General features: G+C 41.1%; 1 protein-coding gene across 1 annotated transcript; it reads left to right on the top strand.

Annotated features, from left to right (window-relative positions):
* On the top strand, positions 1-11870 carry LOC118829473 (beta-microseminoprotein-like). Its single transcript, XM_036736476.1, has 5 exons — positions 1-44; positions 2124-2175; positions 6098-6203; positions 7081-7189; positions 11744-11870. The coding sequence occupies exons 1-5, from the start codon at positions 1-3 to the stop codon at positions 11868-11870; spliced, it is 438 nt and encodes a 145-aa protein (XP_036592371.1).
* The last annotated feature ends 343 nt before the right edge of the window (positions 11871-12213 follow it).

The raw sequence follows: 12213 nt of genomic DNA, 5'->3' as shown, positions 1-12213 counted from the left end.
ATGGCTGTGGATAAGAGCTCCGGAAAAGAGAAAGCCAACCCCTGGTTTTATATTTTTTTCAGGGTCAAGGGTGAGTCACACATGTGACTCACCCACGTGACCTAAAGTCATCACAAAGAGGGGACTTAAACCCATGTGGTCTAAAAGCCTCTGATGTCCCAAACATGTCACTCAAACTTGTGTGTAAACTAGACCCTCCTCTGAGGCAAGGAGGTCACCAAGGACTCTCAATCTAATCAAGGAAAAAAAGGCCAAACTCTTCAAGGGCACTTGGTTGAACTGAGTGCTAAGAGCCCATTTTGTTTACTAACACAGGAGTCAGATCCTTGCATAGCTAAGAAGAGGTAAGTCTATCAGAGTTAGTCATTGCACGATGTTGCTGTTACTGTGTACCATGTTCTCCTGGTTATGAATTCTTTTTGAGCAAGTGACTATTTGATGTTACTCTGTGTGGCAAAAGAAGGTTTCTTTGCTTCAATATCCTCTTTTGAAGATGAACTCCAGTCTTCTCTATTCCCATATTAACACTCTATGATAGATTTGTTCTCCTCTGCCTGTACATTTTTAAAAACCTGTAGTAGTTTCATTTTTATAATCATCTCTAGTTCTGGGGTATGGTGGATGGGGCCTCTGGCCTCAGATCCTCTTCAGTTTTCCCCTCTGGCCTGGAGCTGGAGCCAAGACCTCTAGTCTCTTGTAAGTGCTCACAGCCAGCAGGGTCCCCATCCCAATGCTTCTGCACTGAGTGGGCATAGCATGGTTCCCTCTAGCCCCTACTGTATCTTTGCAGAAGAGCTGGGTCTGGCATTCCTTGTCAGCAGAAGTTCCCTCAATCTTCCCTGGCTCAGACACCTGACATCCCTCACTGTCCTGGGGGTAAAAGCTCCTGCAGCTGAGGCCAAGGCAGCCTCCCAATCCAGCTAGCCCCAGGGCTTTATGGCTGTTGTTTAAGTGAACCTAGGACCTAGCGTGGAGGTGTTTACTCCTCATGGGGACCAAACATCATCCTGAGCCTTTTCTTCAGAGGTTCTCCAATTGTTCCAGGAGGACCCCTGTTCTGTCCCTATTCTCATTTATTTGTACCATTCAGTATTTGCCCTGAGGTGCTATTTCATCTCTTTTATGGGAGAAAATCTTGAGAGTTTCTGATTTTCTGACATACTCCCCCATCTTCCCAGAATCCTCTCTCATATTAACTATTTTAAAGAATAAATAACTCATTCAATAATTAGTACAGTTTCTTTAAAAAAAAAAACAAAAACTTAGACAGCCCAATGCATAATGTAAGGGAGAGTTGTCTCTCTACGTAATCTCATGAAAATTTCCTGTAAAACATGAAACAAGACTTCTGATAATCTGGGTGACATTAATTCAATTGAACACATTTCTGGACTGTTTTACCTAAAAATCCATTCATTTTGGAACCTTAATTTAACTCAGTTACAATAGGTGACAATTACATCGTGCTCACCACATGACGGGCACTGTGGTAGACACTTTTCAGTTCTGGGAAGAGGAAAGCATTGTCCATCTCAGTCTTGTACACGCTAAAGAACTATACAATGACCAACATGTGTGGGAATCTACAAAGACTTCTGGAAGGGAGGGAGAATCTTAAGGACTTTCAAAGGAAGGAGGAATTTCCACAGGTTGAGGTGAGGAGGGAGAACATTTCAGTCATTGGTGGTAGTGGTGATGGTAGGGAAGAAGGTCCTCATGCAAAGTCTTGAAGGCAGGAGATGGGAAATTGCATCTAGGGAATTTTTTCTTTGGAATGAATGCTGGATTATTATGGAGAAGTTTGGAATGTTTGGAGAGAAGCCCCATAACATGTTGAAGATCACACCATGGAGTGATCTTGTGCTTATAAAACATCCCTTCATAGTGTTGTCAGAGCCAGAATCCTGGACCACATGGGACCCTCACGTGGTGATTCTGGCATAAGTACAGGGCAGGGTTATTTAAGTGAGGGTGAATATCTAACCCAAAATACATAAAATAATTCATACTGACCCATTCTTTCCAGTTGGCAACCTCCCCTCTATTTATACAATAGTATTTGTCATTTTTTGATGTGTTCTATTTTCTCTTGACTGTTATTCCAAAATCTCCAATGTGCATAGGCCTGACCTGGATGCTGTAGGGGAGCAACAGCCTTTTGGAAGAGAGAAGTTGGTAAGACATAATGGTAAGTAACAGGTTCCTCTTTGGAAGGAAAGAGGGGGGATTCTACTGTTCTATTTTTGTTTGTTTCCATTCTGGTGAAGTAGGAATTTGAGTTACTGCTGAAATGTGTCAAGTCTTCAAAGGAGCTGCTTGGCTATTTTCCCCAGGGGCTCCCTGTAAAGAGACAGCATGATGTAGTGCATAGGGAGCAGCCCCAGGAGTCAGGAAGTTCAGGGTTGAGATCCTACCTCTCATGTATACTAGTTGTCAGTCTCCCATTTAACTTTCAGGCTTAAAATGGAAGGGCAGTTGTCCATCTGCCTTAGTGGAGACAGTTGTTTTTTTCTTCAGAGGCCTCCCTACCCCCAACTATTAAATCACAGATCTGACTAAAAAATGCACATTAAAACTTCCACATGGTTTGGTTATCTCAGACTCATTTTTGCTACCCCCCCCCCCAAATCCCACTGTCATAGTGCCCCTCCCCTGGGTACTGCCTTCTACTCAATTACCTTGTAACATGTCACTCCCTCTCCGCATATAACTACACCCACAGTCAAGCAGTACCCTGTGACAACAAAGTATCCCCATCCCTATCCCTTCCCCTCTTCCCTCCACTGCACCCTTAGCTACCTCTGTTATTACAAAGGAATTGTTAGTTGTAGGAAAGAGCAACTGTACATTCAGTAGTGACTTGAAATAAAAAGTGAAGGCAGCTATATACCATTTTTGGAAAGGGAAACATATTTCATTCATTAATTTAAAACTACTCTTTTTAAAAATAATATTTTATTTCCCCCAATTACATGCAAAGACAATTTTTAACATTTACAAAAGTTTTGAGTTCATATATTCTCCCTCTTTTCCTCACCTTGCCTCTCCCTGAGACAATAAGCAGTTTGATATAGATTATACGTTTTCAATCATGTAAAACATATTTCCATATTAGTCATGTTATGAAAGAAGACAGCCCCAAAGGGAAAACACACACACACACATACACACAAAGTGAAAATGGATTTGCATTCAGATTCCCTCAGTTCTTTCTCTGGAGGTGGATGACATTTTTCAACTCGAGTCCTTTAGAATTGTCTTGGATCATTGTATTGCTGAGAATAACTAAATCATTCACAGTTGATCACTATTACTGTGTATAATGTTCTGGTTCTGCTCACTTCACTTTGCTTCAGTTTGTATAAGTCTTTCCAGGTATTTGTGAAAACAGCCTGTTCATCATTTCTTATGCCACAACAGTATTTCATTACAATCATATATCACAACTTGTTCAGAAATTCCTAAATTGATCAGTATTTATCTTTCATTAAAAATTTGGTTTTTTTGAGTTTTGAATTCTCTCCCTTCCTCATGCTTTTCTGCTGTCCATTAAGAAGGCAAGAAATGTGATCTCAATTGTATATGTGAAATCATGCAAAACGTATTTCCATATTATCCATATTGTAAAAAAAGGCAAGGAAAAAAGCAAAAAAAATTATGCTTCAATCTACACTCAGTGCTTTCTCTGAAGTTGGATGAGATTTTTCAAATCTGATGAGAACAATATTCACTCATTCTCCCTCACCTGCCCCCTCTTCCCTTCCAACAGAACTGCTTTTTCTTGCTACTTATGTGTGAGATAATTTACCCCATTCTATCTCTCCCTTTCTCCCTCTCTCAATGTACTCCTCTCTCATCCCTTAATTTGATTTTATTTTTTTAGGTATATCCATTCATATTCACCTCACCCTGTGCCCTCTGTCTATAGGTATGTATATTCCCTTCAACTACCCTAATACTGAGAAAGGTCTCATGAATTACACACATCATCTTTCCATGTAGAAATGTAAACAAAACAGTTCCGCTTTAGTAAGTCCCTTACGATATCTCTTTCTTGATTACCTTTTCACACTTCTCTTGATTCTTGTGTTTGAAAGTCAAATTTTCTATTCAGCTCTGGTATTTTCATTGAGAAAGCTTGAAAGTCCTCTATTTTATTGAAAATCCATATTTTGCCTTGGAGCATGATACTTACTTTTGCTGGGTAGGTGATTCTTGGTTTTAATCCTAACTCCTTTGACCTCTGGAATATCATATTCTAAGCCCTTGGATCCCTTAATGTAGAAGTTGCTAGATCTTGTGTTATCCTGATTTTGTTTCCACAATAGTCAAATTGTTTCTTTCTGGCTGCTTGCAGTATTTTCTCCTTGATCTGGGAGCTCTGGAATTTGGTGACAATATTCCTAGGAGTTTACTTTTTGGGATCTTTTTCAAGAGGTGATTGGTGGATTCTTTCAATTTCTATTTTACCCTCTGGCTCTAGAATATCAGGGCAGTTCTCCTTGATAATTTCTTGAAAGATGATATCTAGGATCTTTTTGTGATCATGGCTTTTAGGTAATGCAATAGTTTTTAAACTGTCTCTCCTGGATCTATTCTCCAGGTCAGTGGTTTTTCCAATGAGATATTTCACACTGTCTTCAATTTTTTTCATTCCTTTAGTTCTGTTTTATAATATCTTGATTTCTCATAAAGTCACTAGCTTCCACTTGCTCCAGTCTAATTTTTAAAGTAGTATTTTCTTTAGTGGTCTTTTGGACCTCCTTTTCCATTTGCCTAATTCTGCCTTTCAAGGCATTCTTCCCCTCATTGGCTTTTTGGAGCTCTTTTGCCATTTGAGTTAGTGTATTTTTAAGGTGTTATTTTCTTCAGTATTTTTTTGGGTCTCCTTTACTAAGTCATTGACTTGTTTTTCATGATTTTCTTGCATAACTCTCATTTCTCATCCCAATTTTTCCTCTACTTCTCTAACTTGCTTTTCCAAATCCTTTTTGAGGTCTTCCATAGCCTGAGACCAGTTCATGTTTTTCTTGGAGGCTTTTGATGTAGGCTCTTTGAGTTTGTTGACTTCTTCTGTCTGTATGTTTTGGTCTTCTTTGTCACCAAAGAAAGATTCCAAAGTCTGAGAATGAATCTGAGTCCATTTTGGCTGCCTGGCCATGTTCCCAGCCAACTACTTGACCCTTGAGGTTTTTGTTGGGGTATGACTGCTTGTAAGGTAGAGAGAACTTTGCCCCAAGCTTTAGGGGTGCACGGCTGTTTTCAGAGCTACTTCTACACAGCAAGCTCTGCCACAGCAGGGCTCCTTCTCCCCCAAGAACCGCTAACTGGGATCGCAGCCCAGATCCAGGCAGGGTAATGTAGGCTCTGCACTCCCACCCTGATCTGCTGCTTAATTCCTCCCACTGGGCGGGCCTGCGGCCAGAAGCAGCCACAGCTGGAGCTCTGGAAGCAGCTACAGAGCTGTACCACCTCTACCATTCCCAGAGCTAAGGCTGACTGCGCACTCCTTTCACTCCAATCCAGCAGTATTCCATTAACCTGCTCTGTTGTCTTTGGCGCTTATAGGTTGAGAAGTCTGGTAACTGCCACAGCTCAGTGATTCAGGGCCCTACATATTGTTCTGCCCAGCTCCTGGTCTGGTTGGTCCTGGCACTGCCCACGCTGGGGTGTGCTCTGCTTTGCTCTGCTCTTGGCTCTGTGCAATAGATCCTTCCTGGTGACCATCCAGGCTGTCCTGGGCTATAGCCCTGCTACCCTTGCTATTTTGTGGGTTCTGCTGCTCTAGAATTTGTTCAGAGCCATTTTTATAGGTGTTTGGAGGAACCTGGGGGAGAGTTTAAGCAAGTCCCTGCTTTCCAGCCGCCATCTTGGCTCTGCCCCGAGCCATACTTGAACTCAAGTCTTCCTGACTCCCTGTCCAGTGTTCTGTCTACTATACTCCCTTATAGGGTCCGTTGATGGGAGGAGGGACCCAAATATGGGGTAGTGACTGTGTAATAAAAAGGGAAGGCTGGTATAAAACTTTAAAAAAACCCTAGCCATTCTCCTTCCACACTCACCTTTAATCTTTATCTTTTCTTTTTCTAAAAGGTAGAATACTATGCTAAGCCTTCACCTTACCTTGGCTATCTTTGTGACATTATGTGGTGCTATGGGCTACATGATCCCTTTAGAGGTCACTAGAGAGAGTAATCCAGAAGGTAAATCTTTGTTTGCAACTGTTTCGTGTCTCTAGGTACAGGAGGATTTGTTTAGCAGGAAAAGTGACTGGGGCAAGCTTGAAGGGCCTATTGTTGTCCACTGGAGCCAAGATTCATGGGATGAGAATGGTGGGTAAGAAGGGGGAAAAGTGGACATAATCTATAGATGTGCCTGAGATGGAGAAACAGGCAGCTGTATAAACATACATGTAAGTTCCTTCCTTCATCATCTCCTTTCTATCCCATAATTAAGAGACAATATTTATTTTCTACATGTGTCATGTTTCTAAGGGGCAACATGCCTTAGTGATTAGAGAACTAGGCTTGAAGTTAAGAAGGTCTGGATTTAAATCCCACTTCTGACACTTGGCTAGCTTTGCAATGGCGGGCAAACCATGGCCCTCTCTGTGCCTCAAGCACTTACCTACTTAGTCACTCAATTCAAGAAGCATCTATTAAACATCTATTGCATGCAAAAGGTTATAGCTACAAAGGCAAAATTAATCATGGAAAGAAAATTAAGATGGCAAGTAAAGAAACCCTAAAAAAACTCCTTGCCTTCAGGGAGCTTATGTCCTACTCTTGATCTGCTAACACTTATCTTCAAAAGTAGTACATTGGAAGTTTCTGCTTGTCACTCTAAGGGCTTGGGGAATGACTTAAGGGCTGCTCTTCGTTGAATGGGTTGTGAAGCATTGAAGGAGGTTGCCAAGGGAAATGGTAGAACCTCCTTTGGAGATCTTTAAAAGTGGCCCAGAATTTCCATAGTTAGGATGGTTTAGTGTGGTACCATTCAAGGTGGCTTAAAGGACTTGGTAAAATCTGTTCTAGAGTCATAAATTGCAATTTAACAGATTTGCCATGTATTCTGTCTTATGTTGTAAGGACAATGCCAACATAATGCCCAAATTCAACACGAAATGGAGAACTGATATGTGTGAGATGCATTCATGTCATCAAAGAAGTGGAATACGGTGCTGCAGCAAGTGAGTTCAAGGCTCATCCTAAATACGCAGATGTAAAATGGCAGAATTCCCAAGCTGGAGGGGAGCTCAGGGTCTATGGAGTAGAACCCCTCTAGGAACCAGAAAGCCTTTCTCAACAAGGGCCCAATGGGCCTTTGTTTTAATGCCTTTAGTGAGAGCAGCCCCTTCTCCTTCTAGAGAGTTCCCATGGTTAGGAAGTTTTCATCTCATTGCACTTAATTAAAAATAGACTCTTGTCAGTCTCCATCCCCAGATCTCAGCTCTGCCCCCTGAGGCCAAGGAAGCTAAGCAAGTCTCTTCCCTCTTCCCTGTGACAGAAGGGTCCCTTCTTCAGACTATGATTCCTGTATTGATCCTTTTATGACCCTTTTTATTCTCTCCATATTCGTTATCCTATGAATGTGCCCCAGATGATCAGTTTCCTTCCTAGAATGTTAGTCTCTGAACTGGACATGATATTCTCGATGTGATCCAAACAGGAAAGAGTAGAGCAAGACTTTAACCACTAGTGGATACTGCATGGAGCATTGGGCTTGGTGTTGGGAAGACCTGAGTTCAAAACCTTCCTGAGACACATACATGTTATCTGTACGACCCTGGGAGAGTCATTTGACTTTTGTGAGCCTCCATTTCATCATCTATTTAAAAAGGAGGGTTTTGACCTCGATGACTTTTAAAGTCCCTTCCCATTTGAAATCTAGGATCTATGATACTTGTCTATTGAAATGTCTGCTCAGAACTCATTATCTATATACCTGAGGATGTCACTATATTTTTCTAAGCCTCGATTTCCTCATTTTAAAAATTGAAATAATAATAGCAACCTGCCAGCATTGTTGTGAGGATCCAATGAGCTAATATATGTGAAATGCTTAAAGTGCTCTATGAATGTTAGCTTTTGTTATTATGAATACTAATGATGATAATAATAATGCAACTTGATATTCATCAGTATATTTTGAGGGGCAATGTGATACATTTGAATTATACCGAGTTTGAGGTGTCCAAAAATGCCCAGATCATTTTTATATAAATTATTACCTCTTCCCCTTCTGTACTTGAATGGCTAGTATTTTGAACAGAAGTGCAGTATTTTATATTTGTCCCTCTTGAATTCATCTTGTTAGATTCTTTGTTCTAGTCTATTTAGATCCTTATGGATATCTTTTCTGTCCCCTAACATGCTCACCAGTATCCTGAATTATTTTTGGTAAACTCATTTTTAAAATGAGAAAATCTGATTCCTTAAATGATAGACATATGCATGACCTCAGTTACTGGTAAAATTCAGTATAACATTGATTAAATACTTATTTTGTGCAAGATGCTATACTAAGTCCTAGAGATAAAAGATTAAAAATGACTGTTATTGCCTTTGATGACTTTACATTCATTTGGAAACTGGGAAGATAGGATGGCACAGAGTAAAGTATGATGCCATTAAAGACAAATGATTTCTAGACAAAGAATTTTGGGAAAACTTGAGGAGGACAGCCATTTTTTGTTGGGGGAATGAAAACAGAGGGAGCCCATGATCTAAGCCTTGAAGGAAGAGGCGGAGTCTGAATACAAAGGATGAGAAAGGAGTCAATTCTAGGGCTGGAGGTATATGGCTTGTACAAGTTCATGGATGTGCATGATGACATGTTTACATTTGGCAACCCGTGTGTAATACAGTAGAGGAAGGTATATCTGTGAAGAAAAATGGGACCAAACAGGAGAAGGGAGTTTGAAGCCAGATTGTGTAATGTCTTAAATGTCTGGCCTGCAATTAATTACATAATCAAACCCGTGCCTCAGGAAGATCATGATGGTGGGCATGTGAGGAATAGACTGAAGATGGAAGAAACTGGAGGCAGAGAGATCAGTTCAGAGGGTATGAGAGCAGTCCAGGTGAGAAGCACTTGAACCAGTGTGGTAGAAGCGTGAGTAGAAAGAAGGCAGATGGATACAAGTGTCACTGTGGAGGTAGACTCTACAGATCTTTGTAGGGATGGAGTATGAGTATGAGAATGCAGAGAGTCCCAAATGACTCTGAAGTTTCCAATCTGAATGACTGGGAAGATGGAGGTAACATCAAGAGGAATGGGGAAGTTGAAAAGGTGGGATGGATTTAGTGGAGAACATGGTAAGTTCAGTTCTGGGGTTTGTGGTGGGATGTCCATGAGGAGATATCAAACAGGCAAAGTTGGTTATAGAAGACTGAAGTTTGAGTGAGAGATTAGGACTGGATATATAGAACTCGGCATCTATAGATGTGATCTTTGAACCCATAGTTTGAAATGAGATCATGAAAAGAGAGACTTATGACTGAGATGAGAAGAGAGCCCAGGATAGAGCTCTGAGGAACTCCCATACTTGAAGGAAGGAGCAAAGGTCAACCATCAGACGAGAGTAAGAAGATATGATCACATAGGTAGGAGTAGAATCAGGAGAAAACAGGGTCATGGAAACTAAGGGAAGAATGCTTCCAGCCTTACTGAATGTATCTGAAAGGTTAAAGAGAATGGGGCCTAAGAAAAGACCATTGGAGTTCGAAATCATTAGTAACTTTAGACAGGGCAGTTAGAAGAGAATAGTTGGATCAGAAGGTAGACAGTAAGGGCTTTAGGAGTGAATGGATAATGAGAAAATGAAGACTGTATGTATTGAGTGACCTTTTTGACAAATTGAGGAGTGAAATCTCCTGAGTGTCTGAGGGAATGACAGCTTCAAGCATGGGTCTTGTCGGGATAGGAGAGAGATGAACATATTTGTACCCAGAAGATAGGAATAAATTGAAGAAAATAAAAGAAGTGTGGTGATAATCTGTTGGACAAGATCCGGGAGCAAATGAGAGGGGAAGAGATGAAAGACACAAGCAGAGGGGTTAGTCTTGTCAAGAAGGCCACTTCATCCTCTGAGATTAGAGCAAAGGAGGATAGGATGGGTGACAACCTACAGAACTTAGGAAATATTGAGCTGAGGGGATGAAGGAACTCATGATAGGCTGTGAGCTGTAGTGGATGGGGCAATGGATTTAGAGTCAGGAAGACTGAGGTTCAAATCCTTCCTCAGTCATGAGACAAGTCACTTAACCTTTCTCAGCCTCAGTCTCTTCCTCTGCAAAAAAGAAGAGAGAATTGGATTCAATGGCCTCTGAGGTACCTTCCACTCTAAATCTTGACCAGTCATCTAGATCAGTAATGTACGAAGTGAGGTAATCTGCTGAGAGATGTGGGGTAGGGAGCTTGAGGGGACATGGGTTTTGAAATTATATGAGGAATATAATGTTGCATAGAAGAAATATTGGTCAGCCCCAGAGAGGGTGATGAGGAGTGAGATGTCTTTAGGAGAGATCCGGGTTTCCATGAATATCAAGAGATAGATAGAAGGAGTGCTGAAGGAAGAGATCTGGATGGTGAAGGAGAATTTGTGCAACAGTGAGGGGAGGGGACACAGTGAGAGGAGAGGCTAGCTAGAGAATGGTTATATCCGAGTCAGACAAAAATCAGAGTGTAGGAGTCAAAAGCTAGCAATCAGATGTTTTGAGTAATAAAAGTTAGGGGAGCAGGAAGTCAGAAATTATTATTCACCTGGTAGGGGGAATACCGAGTACAAAACTTGGAGACCACATGGGCCTGCAGTATTATAATGAGAATGTAGCAGAATGATAGTGGCTGCTGGAGGGAAGGAAATGGAAATGACTATTCTCCAAGCACTCACAGAAAATTTGTTAACTTTCCCAACCAGCTCTGGAATGAAGCAAAGTTTGTATTAAATGGTCCCCTCAGAAAATAGAGGACCTAGCTCTGAATCTTCTCTTTGCTGCCTGTTTAACCTTGTATATCAGGCTTGTCTGGGGTCCAGTTTTCTTAATTTGCAAAGTAAGATGAATGGATTATATGACTTCTGAGGTCCCTCTAAGCTCTACATTTTTGATGAAAAATTTTTATGACTGGCTTTGCTATAGTGCTTGTAGTTATACACATTTTCAGTTCATATCAGAAGATTCTGTCTTTCAGTGAGTCCAAGTAGGATAAGAGGATGATAGATGTTAAATAGTTCGACAGGACTGGGCTACATTGTCATCTGTAAAACTTGAAAGAAGGAATAAGAGCTGGCAACTCCTAGGTATTCAAAACATCCTGAGGCTTTTGTGCAATCCATTCAACACCTATGACCTGATGGGCCTTCCTACTATGCTTGTGGGTAGTTTGAGAGGGGTCATTAAATGGTTGGGAAGTACAAGTGGTTCATATTCCAAGGGTGTCTGGAATAAGGGTAAGCCTCTCAGGAAATTACCTGTCACTTCTACCTTATTAGGGACAAAAGATAAGAAGTAGATCTGTGATTTAATTAGTAAAGAGAACTGCCAGATGAGGAAGCTCCCTCAATCAATGGCTGTTATGACCTTGTCTGCCAAGGGCCACATAATCTGTATGTGTCAGAAGCCAGACTGGAACCCAAGCCTCCTTGTTTCCATGGCCAACTCTCTTTCCATTATACCAAGCTGCTTTTCCAGAGCAAGCTTCCAAGGTCCACCCTAATTCTTGCTCTTTCTTCTACCAACAGAGTTCGTATTCCTTCGTATTATGACAGAACCAAATGTAAGGAAATTTTCAAGAAGACGTCTTGTCACTACAGTGTTGTGATGAAAGCCAATCCCAAAAAATCCTGCTGCTTTAAGTACATGAACTAACAACTCTACCTCCTCCAACGTTGCTTCCAAAATTGTCACATGCCAATGGAACTTGTCCATGCTTGAAGCAATGGCACTTTCCTGGGAATTCAGAACAGCAAGAGACTGGGAACCATGTGGTCATGACCTTGGATCTCTATTCTATTGAAAGCATCGTCAAGTCTTAGACACACTAGTCCAGATCACAAAGTGCCATCCCTGTGGCTTCTGAGATCCTCTGGGCATCTAGATTGTGCCCATACTTCCTATAATCTGCTGTCTCTTGAATGATTAAAGAAAATACGTCTTACTATGGAATGAAATGGATCTGTTCTTTTCCTTTTTAAAAATCGATGTCCAAACT

This window comes from Trichosurus vulpecula, chromosome 8 (genome assembly GCF_011100635.1).
Source record: "Trichosurus vulpecula isolate mTriVul1 chromosome 8, mTriVul1.pri, whole genome shotgun sequence".
Lineage (NCBI taxonomy): Eukaryota > Metazoa > Chordata > Mammalia > Diprotodontia > Phalangeridae > Trichosurus > Trichosurus vulpecula.
Note: the sequence above shows the minus strand (reverse complement) of the source record. Positions and strands in the feature narration are given on the sequence as shown.

What these genes read in the sequence shown, in the direction of transcription:
- LOC118829473 (XM_036736476.1), top strand. Translation starts at nt 1, where the DNA reads ATGGCTGTGGATAAGAGCTCCGGAAAAGAGAAAGCCAACCCCTG. An exon ending in AAAGAGAAAGCCAACCCCTG is followed by an intron (nt 45 to 2,123) that starts GTTTTATATTTT and finishes CAATGTGCATAG; the next exon opens with GCCTGACCTGGATGCTGTAG. An exon ending in GGAATACGGTGCTGCAGCAA is followed by an intron (nt 7,190 to 11,743) that starts GTGAGTTCAAGG and finishes TTCTACCAACAG; the next exon opens with AGTTCGTATTCCTTCGTATT.